This window comes from Triticum aestivum, chromosome 2B, assembly GCF_018294505.1.
Source record: "Triticum aestivum cultivar Chinese Spring chromosome 2B, IWGSC CS RefSeq v2.1, whole genome shotgun sequence".
Classification (NCBI taxonomy): Eukaryota; Viridiplantae; Streptophyta; class Magnoliopsida; order Poales; family Poaceae; genus Triticum; species Triticum aestivum.
Window position 1 is genome coordinate 394,907,537 of NC_057798.1, and position 11,481 is coordinate 394,919,017.

The 11,481-nt window shown below is 41.0% G+C and overlaps 1 protein-coding gene across 1 annotated transcript; it reads left to right on the top strand.

Moving 5' to 3' along the window:
* The first annotated feature begins 8,276 nt into the window (after window positions 1–8,276).
* On the top strand, window positions 8,277–11,056 carry LOC123045102 (protein kish). The gene is made up of 4 exons (XM_044468036.1): window positions 8,277–8,491; window positions 8,594–8,700; window positions 9,638–9,672; window positions 10,649–11,056. The coding sequence occupies exons 1-4, from the start codon at window positions 8,489–8,491 to the stop codon at window positions 10,714–10,716; spliced, it is 213 nt and encodes a 70-aa protein (XP_044323971.1). The 5' UTR covers window positions 8,277–8,488; the 3' UTR covers window positions 10,717–11,056.
* The last annotated feature ends 425 nt before the right edge of the window (window positions 11,057–11,481 follow it).

Consider the following 11,481-nt stretch of genomic DNA (forward strand, 5'->3'; position numbering starts at 1 on the left):
AACTTTCCACTGTTCTGTTTATTATGACACGCTCCATCATTGTCATATTGCTTTGCATGATCATGTAGTTGACATTGTATTTGTGGCAAAGCCACCATTCATAATTTTTTCATACATGTCACTCTTGAATCATTACACATCCTGGTACACCGCCGGAGGCATTCACATATAGTCATATTTTGTTCTAAGTATTGAGTTGTAATACTTGAGTTGTAAGTAAATAAAAGTGTGATGATCTTCATTATCAGAGCATTGTCCCATGTGAGGAAAGGATGATGGAGACTATGATTCCCCCACAAGTCGGGATGAGACTTCAGACAAAAAAGGAGGCCATAAAAAAAGAAGGCCCAAATAAAAAAAGAGAAAAAGAGAGAAGGGGTAATGTTACTGTCCTTTTTCCACACTTGTGCTTCAAAGTAGCACCATGATCTTCATGATATGGAGTCTCCTATGTTGTCAGTTTCATATACTAGTGGGAATTTTCATTATAAATCTTGGATTGTATATTCCAATGACGGGCTTCCTCAAAATGTTCTAGGTCTTCGTGAGCAAGCAAGTTGGATGCACACCCACTTAGTTTTTTTTGAGCTTTCATACACTTATAGCTCTAGTGCATCCGTTGCATGGCAATCCCTACTCACTCACATTGATATCTATTGATGGGCATCTCCATAGCCCGTTGATACGCCTAGTTGATGTGAGACTATCTTCTCCTTTGTCTTCTCCACAACCACCATTCTATTCCACCTATAGTGCTATATCCATGGCTCACGCTTATGTATTGCGTGAAGATTGAAAAGTTTGAGAACATCAAAAGTATGAAACAATTGCTTGGCTTGTCATCGGGGTGGCGCATGATTTAAATATTTTGTGTGATGAAGATAGAGCATAGCCAGACTATATGATTTTGTAGGGATAGCTTTCTTTGGCCATGTTATTTTGAGAAGACATGATTGCTTTGTTAGTATGCTTGAAGTATTATTATTTTTATGTCAATATTAAACTTTTGTCTTGAATCTTTTGGATCTGAACATTCATGCCATAATAAAGAAAATTACATGGATAAATATGTTAGGTAGCATTCCACATCAAAAATTCTGTTTTTATCATTTACCTACTCAAGGACGAGCAGGAATTAAGCTTGGGGATGCTTGATACGTCTCCAACGTATCTATAATTTTTTATTATTCCATGCTATTATATTATCTATTTTAGATGTTTAATGGACATTTATATGCTATTTTATATTATTTTTGGGACTAACCTATTAACCGAGGGCCCACTGCCAGTTTCTGTTTTTTTGCCTATTTTAGAGTTTTGCAGAAAACGAATACCAAACGGAGTCCAAACGGAATGAAACCTTCGCGATGATCTTTCTTGGACCAAAAGCAAACTAGAAGACTCGGAGATGAAGTCAGAGACGCAACGAGGAAGCCACGAGGCAGGAGGGCGCGCCTAGGGGGTAGGGCGCGCCCCCACCCTCATGGGCCCCTCGTGGCTCCCTTGACCTAGTTCCTTCGCCTATATATATACTCTTATACCCTGAAAACATCAGGGGGAGCCACGAAACCACTTTTCCACTGCCACAACCTTCTGTACCCATGAGATCCCATCTTGGGGCATTTTCCGGCACTCTGCCGGAGGGGGATTCGATCACGGAGGGCTTCTACATCAACGCCAAAGCCTCTGTGATGAAGTGTGAGTAGTTTACCACAGACCTTTGGGTCCATAGTTATTAGCTAGATGGCTTCTTCTCTCTCTTTGATTCTCAATACCATGTTATCCTCGATGTTCTTGGAGATCTATTCGATGTAATACTCTTTTGCGGTGTGTTTGCCGAGATATGATGAATTGTGGATTTATGATCAAGATTTATCTATGAATATCATTTGATTCTTCTCTGAATTCTTATATGCATGATTTGATATCTTTGCAAGTCTCTTCTAAATAGTTTGGCCTACTAGATTGATCTTTCTTGCAACGGGATAAGTGCTTAGCTTTGGGTTCAATCTTGCGCTGTCCTTTCCCAGTGATAGTAGTGACAGCAAGGCATGTATTGTATTGTTTCCATCGAGGATAACAAGATGTGGTTTTCATCATATTGCTTGAGTTAATTCCTCTACATCTGTCATCTTGCTTAATGTGTTACTCCGTTCTTTATGAACTTAATACTCTAGATGCATGCTGGATAGCGATCGATGTGTGGAGTAATAGTAGTAGATGTAGGCAGGAGTCGGTCTACTTGACACGGACGTGATGCCTATGTTCATGATCATTGCCTTAGATATCATCGTAACTATGCGCTTTTCTATCAATTGCTCGGCAATAATTTGTTCACCCACCGTAATATTTTCTATCTTGAGAGAAGCCACTAGTGAAACCTATGGCCCCCAGTCTCTTTTCCGTTATATTGAATCTCGTTTATATCTTGTTAGTTTCCGATCTACTATTTTGCAATCTTTACTTTCCAATCTATAAACCAAAAATACCAAAAATATTTACTTCACCGTTTATCCATCTCTATCAAATCTCACTTTTGCAAGTGATCGTGAAGGGACTGACAACCCCTTTATCGCGTTGGGTGCAAGTTGTTGATTGTTTGTGCAGGTATTCAGTGACTTGTGCGTTGTCTCCTACTGGATTGATACATTGGTTCTCAAAACTGAGGAAAATACTTACGCTATTTTACTGCATCATCCTTTCCTCTTCAAGGGAAAACCAATGCAAGCTCAAGAGGTAGCACCCCCCTTTCCTTCTTCCTCCCCTTCTCTTTCTCTCTTCCCCCTCCATTGGAAAGGAAGCGGGGGCAACTAGGATTGGGAATCCTAGTTGGACTCCCCCCACTTTGGCGCGCCATAGGGCCATCCCTCTCCCCTCTCCTCCTTTATATACGGGGGCAGGGGGCACCCCAAAGCACAACAGTTGTTTCTTAGCCGTGTGCGGTGCCCCCCTACACCGTTTACTCCTCCTGTCATATTGTTGTAGTGCTTAGGCGAAGCCCTGCGCGGATCACATCACCAACATCGTCACCACGCGGTCGTGTTGACGGAACTCATCGACTCCTTCGTACCTCTACTGGATCAAGAGTTTGAGGGACGTCATCGAGCTGAATGTGTGCTGAACTCGGAGGTGCCGTACGTTTGGTACTTGATCGGTTGATTCAAGAAGACGTTCGATTACATCAACCGCGTTAAGTTAACGCTTCTGCTTTCAGTCTACGAGGGTACATGGACACACTCTCCCCCTCTCGTTGCTATGCATCTCCTAGATAGATCTTGCGTGAGCGTAGGAATTTTTTTGAAATTGCATGCTACGTTTCCCAACATGATCATCCCCAAGGGTTGCCATGTGTACGGGTTTGGTGACCGCCCTCAAGGTCCCCTTAGTGGAATCACGGCATCTTGCATTGTGCGAGGGTGTGAGGAGATTACGGTGGCCCTAGTGGCATTTTGGGAGCATTGTGCCTCCACACCACTCCAAATGGAGATTAGCATCTGTAAGGGTGTGAACTTTGGGATACATCGTCGTCTCCGCATACCTCGGTTATCTCTTACCCGAGCTCTTTACTTATGCACTTTTACTTTGTGATAGCCATAGTGTTTCATGTTATATATCTTGCTATCACTTAGTTGTTTATCTTGCTTAGCATACGTTGTTGGTGCTCATAGGTGAGCCTAGTTGATTCAGGTTTTGTGCTTGTCAAATTAAAACACTGGTTTTATTCCGCATTTTTCAAGCCTAAACCGTAATTATTTTAAAGCGCCTATTCACCCCCCCCCTCTAGGCGACATCCATGATCTTTTAATTGGTATCAGAGCCTCGTCTCTCATTATTAGGCTGAACTGCCTAGAGAGTAAAGATGTCAACTAGGGGATTAGGATTCTATGACACTCTTAGTTTTGATGGCACAAATTTTGATGTTTGGGTAATTCACATGCTTGATGTCTTTAGGGTCATGGAGCCAAATTTAGAGCGAATTGTAGATATGGGTTTTTCTCCTCCAAAGGATCCTCAAAACTTATATTTAGAGGATGAGAAAAACTCTTATCTCAATGCTCAAGCTTCTAATGTGCCTTTTGATGCTTTGAGCAATGTAGTTATATTTTAATTCATGTCCTTTCGTGATGCTCATGAGTTGTGGACAAAGCTTCAAGATAAATATGGTGTGTCCAAGATTTGTGGGAATGATTGTTCTCCCTCCACGTTCGGTCATATAGTGTTCTCAACTTCTTCTACTTCACCTACATATGGATTGCCACAAGGTAATGATATGGTGAGTAGTGTTGGTCATTGCAATGATGATGGTGGGCTTATTGTTGATGATCCTTCATCACTATCTTATTGCAATGCTCCTTATTGGGATTTCAACACTTCGAGCTCTCTAGATGTTGCACATGCTTGCGTTGATAGTCCTTGCATATCATGTAGAAACTGCTTGACTAAATCATATGATGTTATGCTTGATATGTCTTGTTGCCATGATAAAAATGTATCTATTTCCTCGAGTTGTTGTGCTAACAATGTAGAGGAAACCCAACACTCCATGGAACAAGATGTGATTTTGAATGGCACTTCAAGGGATCCTACATCATCATATATTGTTTCTCACTTTTTCCTTATGGCTAAGGCTTCAAAGGTATCTCCTACTTTGAATCCCAATATATCTCTTGATGATGATGACGTTGATGATAATGAGGATGAGGATAATGATGAAGAGAGTGATGATATTCTTTCCTTAAAAGTTAAGGAGGAAATGATTTTTAAAGCTCTTTGTAAGAATAAAATTGCTCATAGCAACTTCATGGAAATCATGTCTATTGCCATTGAGGACAAGAAATACATTTAGGAGTTGGAATTTCATCTCGAGGAGCATGAGGTCGCCATTGAGAAAATGTAAGGTCATGAACGTGATTATGCTAATGAGATTGCAGACCTCTCTCAAGCTCTTGAACTTGAACAAACCACCAAGGAATCCCTCGAGGAGACCTTTGCTCTAAAATTACCACATGTGGCCAATGGTTTCAAAACTAAAAATGGTAAGCTTGATGTTGCACATGCCAAACTCCTTGAGGACTTTGAGCACCTCGGAAATAGCTCAAGAGTCATTAAGAGTGAGCTCATCGGACTCACCGAGTCTCATGCTCAACTTAAAGCTTCTTATTCAAAAGAGCTTGCCAAGTTGCCTTCTCCTCTTATTGTTAATGATGATGCTTGTGCTACTAACTCTATTTATTTTGAAGCATCCATTTTGAAGGAGAGTGTTGATCTAAGGGCTCAACTTGAGTTGCTCTCTAGCAATTATGGGAAATTGGAAGAAAGTCATGAAAAACTCTCTAGTTCTCATGATGATCTTCTAGTATCCCATAATGTGCTAAAGGTAGCTCGTGAGGCTATGATCATGAAGGTAACATCTAGTGAGCCTCATGTGGACATCAACACTTCTTCTAGTCAAAATGCTATATTGCCATGTGCTAGTCCTCGTAATTTATCTAATCATAACATTGGTACTTCTTGTGATGAATTACTTTCCTTGCCTTGTTGCCTTAACGATGAAGCTTATACTTCCTCTAGTACTTGTGTTGATACTAACCATGTAGAGGAAATCAAAGAGCTCAAGGCCCAAGTTACTTCTTTGAAGAAAGACTTGAAAAAGTGTCATGAAGGGAAGTACACACTTAAAAATATTCTGAGTGGACAAAAATCTCCCAATGACAAGGGCGGACTTGGATTCAACTCTAGTAAGAAGAAGAAGTCCAAGAGCAACAAGAAGAAGGGCCAAGAACAAGTCAAGAATCCGACCAAGATTGTTTGCTTTAAGTGCAAAATTGAAGGGCATCATGTTAGATCTTGCCCATAGAAGAAGAATCCCATTAGTGACAAGCAACAAGGGAAGAGGCCACAAGTTCAATCTCATGCTCAATCACAAGTTGAAGATAGGCCATTTCTCAAGAAGACTCAAGTTAATGATCTTCAAGTTGAGAAGTCAACTAAGAAGAAGGAAAAGAATAGATGTTGCTACTTATGTCGTGAGAAGGGTCACCTTGCTTCTTCATGCACTAATGATACCGTATCCAACCTCATTATGATTGATGTTATTTATTCTCTTCCGAAGGATAAGTTTGGCAATGTGTTTGCCAAATTTGTTGGTACTCAAAGTGGTGTCAAGAAAAGAACCATTTGGGTAGCCAAGCCTATTGTGACTAAGCTCTATGACCCAACTTGGTTGGGGATCAACAAGTTAAAACTTGATCAATAGGTATTTAGGAGGGCATTGAAGACTTGGCTACATTACGAAGAATTAAGGGACATTCATCATTCATATTGTCTCAAGCCAAGTCATTTGGATTATAAAGTCTCTACCTTATATCCAATGCTCTTCCTTGCGGTAACTTGTACTTAAATTGTATACATTGAAAGTTACTTACCCCTTTGCATGTTTTGGTTTTGCTCCTTGCATGTGTTTGTATAAGTTGTGCTTCCAATTTTCTTATCTTGAATAATCAAGTATGTGTATGTTGGTTTGCACATCATGTACGTGTGAGTGTTGTGTTAAACCTTTTTACATCTTGTTTATATCTTTGTTGGCTCTTGTGAGAGATTATTGGAACATCCCATTTTGGGGGATTGATGTGCCTTGTGCACTTCAGGATCCTACAAATGTGTGTACATCAGGAATACCACCTAGTATTGATATTACAAGTTTATCTAATCTCTATGTGGTATGTCTTCTCATGCAAAATTGAAATTCTAAATGTTCATTATTTATCTCTTGTTGGATCTTACTTGCCTCTTGTTAAGATTTTTTGGGTATCACATTATGGGGGAGTAGTATGCTTTGTGTACATTACAAGCCTAGAAAATGTGTACATTTGAGATATTGTCATTTAGAGTTGATATTGTAAATTATCTTGTTTCTAGGTGGCATGTTAACTCTACAAGAGTCTTTTATCTATGTGTTTGGTGTGAAGATGATGTTGGATATCATTGCTACTTACCACCGGGAATTATTTCCATATACTTCTTGTCTCTTGACAATTGGCTCATTTTTGGTACTTTTATTTTTGTTTGATGGCTGCTAATATTTTGATAAATAGTTATTTTTCCCACTCAAGTTCATTTGTTGTCAATATTGAAAAAAGACTTGTGAACAAGCAAAATGACCGGTAAACACTTGGCTACTAAGAGCTTCTTCAACAACAACCGAATAATTTGGTGCCTTAGAATTGGTTTTGCGGGTGGAGAGAGAAGGTTTTTGGTCATCAAAAAAGTTTCTGCTTCTTCGCCAGACCAAAACTAGTGTCTTAAAATTTGGCCTTGTTCTTCTGTACTCCACAGTTGCGTACATATTCAAACAAACTATGACATTGTAATTAAAACTTTGCAACATCACAACATAGATAATCAACAACGTTTTTAAATCCGTAATGTTTCAAGTGATGGAAAATCTTGGGATGCAACACAAGTGTATTGCAAAAATGTTTCCTCACCCACACTACATATTCAAAATCTGAAGAAAATACACAAACACCACATCACATCACAAGTGCATACAAAATGTAAAATCAATGAAAACTGGATTTATTTGCCCCTCGGTGATTTCACCGAACATGTTGGGGACGCTGACGGTTGTGGCGGCGAGTGATGTCTACTGGTCCTCATGCGGCGGTGGGAGGGGAAAAGGTCCTAAGCGTTGTTGGAGCAGCAACTATCACCGTGGAAAGTCGCCGTTGTCACCGCCTTTCTTCGCACGGGCAACAACCGTTGTCGATTAATCATACGACAACCTCTTTTTGATGACCTTCTTCACCCGCACAGAAACTAGGCGGCGACGACTGGTCCTTAGGTGCATCCCCGCCGGCAACGTCGGCTATTCATGGCAGCGCAAGCCCTTGGCGGCGGACGGCCTTCGGCTTGTTGCCACCGCTGGCGGGAACCACATGAGGGATGACTATGGCTGCGGCGGGAGCAGTGGGGAGGCCATCAACATCGGCAGGCGCGTTGATGATGCCTTCCATGGCATATCGATGGCCGACAACGGTTGTAGTAGAAGGCGATTCGGTGGGTTCCCGAAGCAACAATTTTGATTTTGAGTCGGCCGCTAGTGATGATGCAAATTTGCATCAGTTGTAGCAATCTTTTGGGCATGACCTAAAATGTTTTGGTCACCATATAGCAATAGGCTGTCGTTGGCGACGGGCATTTTTGTTGGCGACCGAACCGATTTTTAGGGTTAGTGTTGGAGTTTGTTTATTTTTTAGAAATTGGAGATGTTCTAAACAAACAGCTCGTGTTTTTTTTTTACGGGCAAACAGCGCGTGTTGATAGAGCAATGTTGGGCTATGGCCACCCCAACCCCAACTGACTCGTTTGCAGCGCTAGCTCTACACGCACTAGGCTGTGGCCAACCCAAACCCCAACCCCAACCCCAAGCCAGTAGATCCAGATTCCTGTCTTGCAGTCGCAGCTCGGTAAGGAGGAGGCCAGCGCCATGGTAACCTCCGCCCCTTCCCCGCGTCGAACTCATCTCCTCCTCCCCCCTCCCCAATTCGACGGATCTGGCCACCTAATCGTTGTTTTTTTGGCGTGATTTTAGTCGGCGCTGTTCAACTTCAACTCCTTCCTCATAGTGGTGCTGCTGGTGATCTGCACCTGCACCTACATCAAGATGCAGTTCCCTGCCATCCTCAACGATCGCACCGGGTATTTTTCTACGCTGACTTCCCAGATTGAAAAGTCATTGGGGATTTCTTCCTGAGCGATCTGATCTACGCGATTTGCCTTCCCTTTTTTTTTCTTCCGTAAAGGCAAATAGTCGTACTGTCAAGATCAGCAGGAAGAATTGCACGGTACCTATATGGTACTCCCTCTGTAAAGAAATATAAAAGCGTTTAGATCACTAAGTAGTATCCTTTAAGCATGGATTGGATTCTCCGTGGGGCTGCGTTAATGCAACATGTAGCTGTTGGGTCTAGGGCATTTTGTTTTTGATCCATAAAAGCTTTTGGATGTCCAACAGTAGAATGGTTCAGAGCTGATTGCAACCCCTGAATCCTATAGTCGGATTAAGCACCATTTGGAAGAACTGTGAAACTCCCCTTTGTAAACTCGACAAGGAGCAACAATTCCCCGAAAAAGTAGTAGTAGAAAGATAAGGAACAAGATATGCAGTGCCTCTTTGATCTGTGTGGTTTGATTTCAAACAACACATAATTAGGAGAAAAAAGACCATGACTATAGTGCTGTGTCTTCTCTAAGCATAGATAATTGAGTACTAAATGAATCTGAATAAAAGCATGTTTCGTTTACACCATAGGAAATACAGTGGTATCTTTGCAAGAAGTTTAGTCAACGAATTTTTTCAAATGTTATATAGTGCAATGGAACCCTTAGAAATAACTCTATGGATTACAATCCTGCGTAACAAAAAACCCTGATGGGTGAAATTCCTAAGGATAACTATCCTAAAAAAAGATCAAAAAGGTCCTCAATGCTATTTGTCAGTGATGTCTCTGCGGCCAACTATTTTTGTATTCAATTAGCTCAATTTGTTAGATTTCAAAAGCACAGGGTTCTAACCCAAATTCAGGCAAACCTTTTTCGTTATTCTTCATTTTCTTACATGAATTTCTCCTGACAGGTTCCGTGGTTTCTTTTGGAAAGCAGCCAGAATAGGTATGCTTCTGTCTGCGCATCCAGCTCAAATTCTTTGCTAGCTTGCATTCTTCAGAAATCTGCTGCATATTTCCTAGTTCCTTTGCTTTGCTCAATTTGGAGCACTGGTCATTGTCAGTGTATATGCACTTAGTTTCATCTGCCAAACTGTATTGTAGACATTAGCTGAGGAATCAATGTGCTAATAACTTAAGTTCAGTTCTAGACTTGCTTACTTCTCGTGCTTTGTAGCAGTTTTCTTTATTGGTGAAGACGTAATGTTTTCTTTATACAAGAATGTTGTTAAGATTGTTGTGTTGTACTTATATCTTATTAAGAAAATAAGAAAATTAGAACAGGGTGCAATCTCTAATTTTGTCATCTTTCTTATTGGTGTGGATAGCTTACTGCATATTATATCGATGAATGTTTATAGATTTTGTAGCTTTCTTTTATCTTGGTAGGTTTTATTAATATTAGAAAATACCTACATTGAGAAATAGCTGGACTTGATTTGTTATGGAAAAACAGACTTCGACAATATTAAGAAGGGTCAACTTAATAGCCGTCTTAACCAGTGACAATCAACTACAATTTGTTGCTGTAAGTTTCTATATATTAGGGGAAACTCGTGAAGTAAAGCTATGCCCTAGCTGTCATGTGGAAATTACAAAGCCAGCATTGGTTTCTGCTTTCTGATTTTTTTATATTTGAGTATCTAGTCATAGTTTATTCGATTGTCTGTATACCAGCAGTTTTTTTTTCTTGTCTTTCGAATTTCCAATACCTCATCCATGCTTTCATTTGTTTCATAGTGATTTTGTGTAACAATTGCTGATTAGTACTTGCTATTTACATAGAGATGGTGTGTCAAACTTATGCAATGAAATACATTACTTGCATTTTTTCTTCTTCTAAAGAACACGATATTTGTTAGTAATGCATCCTTTTCATTTCAAGCCTTCAAAATTCAATCTTTCTTGTGCTGCTTCGTCAGGTGAGCGGTTGAGCCCTTGGGTAGCATTTGGGTGCTTCGCGATGGGGGTATCCACCATCTTCTTCTGAAGGCCTGGGCTATCATGTCCATGATTTGAGTCTAGGTTGCCAGAGTTAAATATAGGAAGGATCATGTCACACTGTATTTCTGTTCATGCCTCCAGAGAAGCCTTGTGCTTCAGTTACTGTTGTGGCGAAAGCGGCATCTTAATACCGAGCATGCAGGTTAGATGGATGCACTCAGGTCGTTGCACTTGCTGATAAGACAGAGATGATACTGTGTTTGCAAATGCTAGGTGCAAGAAGTTCACAACGAAATGATGGAGGATTATGTATGTTGTGTAGAATGTTGTTCGGATCCTGCAAAACCGATTGTGGATTTCTCGTTATATACCTATTTCGTCTCTCAGTTCCAGTACTTTGATGACGCCAAAAAGAGCATCTCTATTTTATCTACATTCTTGTGAACTCAGAATGGAATGAAATAAAATTTCCCAGTGAACCTCCGACACAGTTCAGTTCGGAGTGCGTAGCATTCAGTTTTCAGGTCAGAGCGTGCTAGACTTGGGTGCGGAATGCGATCTTCAATTGAACGCCTCAAATTCCTTTTATATGCCCGGCCCGGGCGGACGGCTTGGTCAGTGCTCAAATCCCACGGGCGGACAGCTTGGCTAATCGTGAAAATATGACCCAACCTCGAACCCAGAACATATTTGGGCAGGTTCTTCAATCTGCGTGAGCAGGCCGCGACGCTCCCGCGGGCGACCAGGGATCGAACCTGTCAGGACCTGAACCTCGCTGTTACTGAAGAAAGAAGACGACGCAAGACAAGTT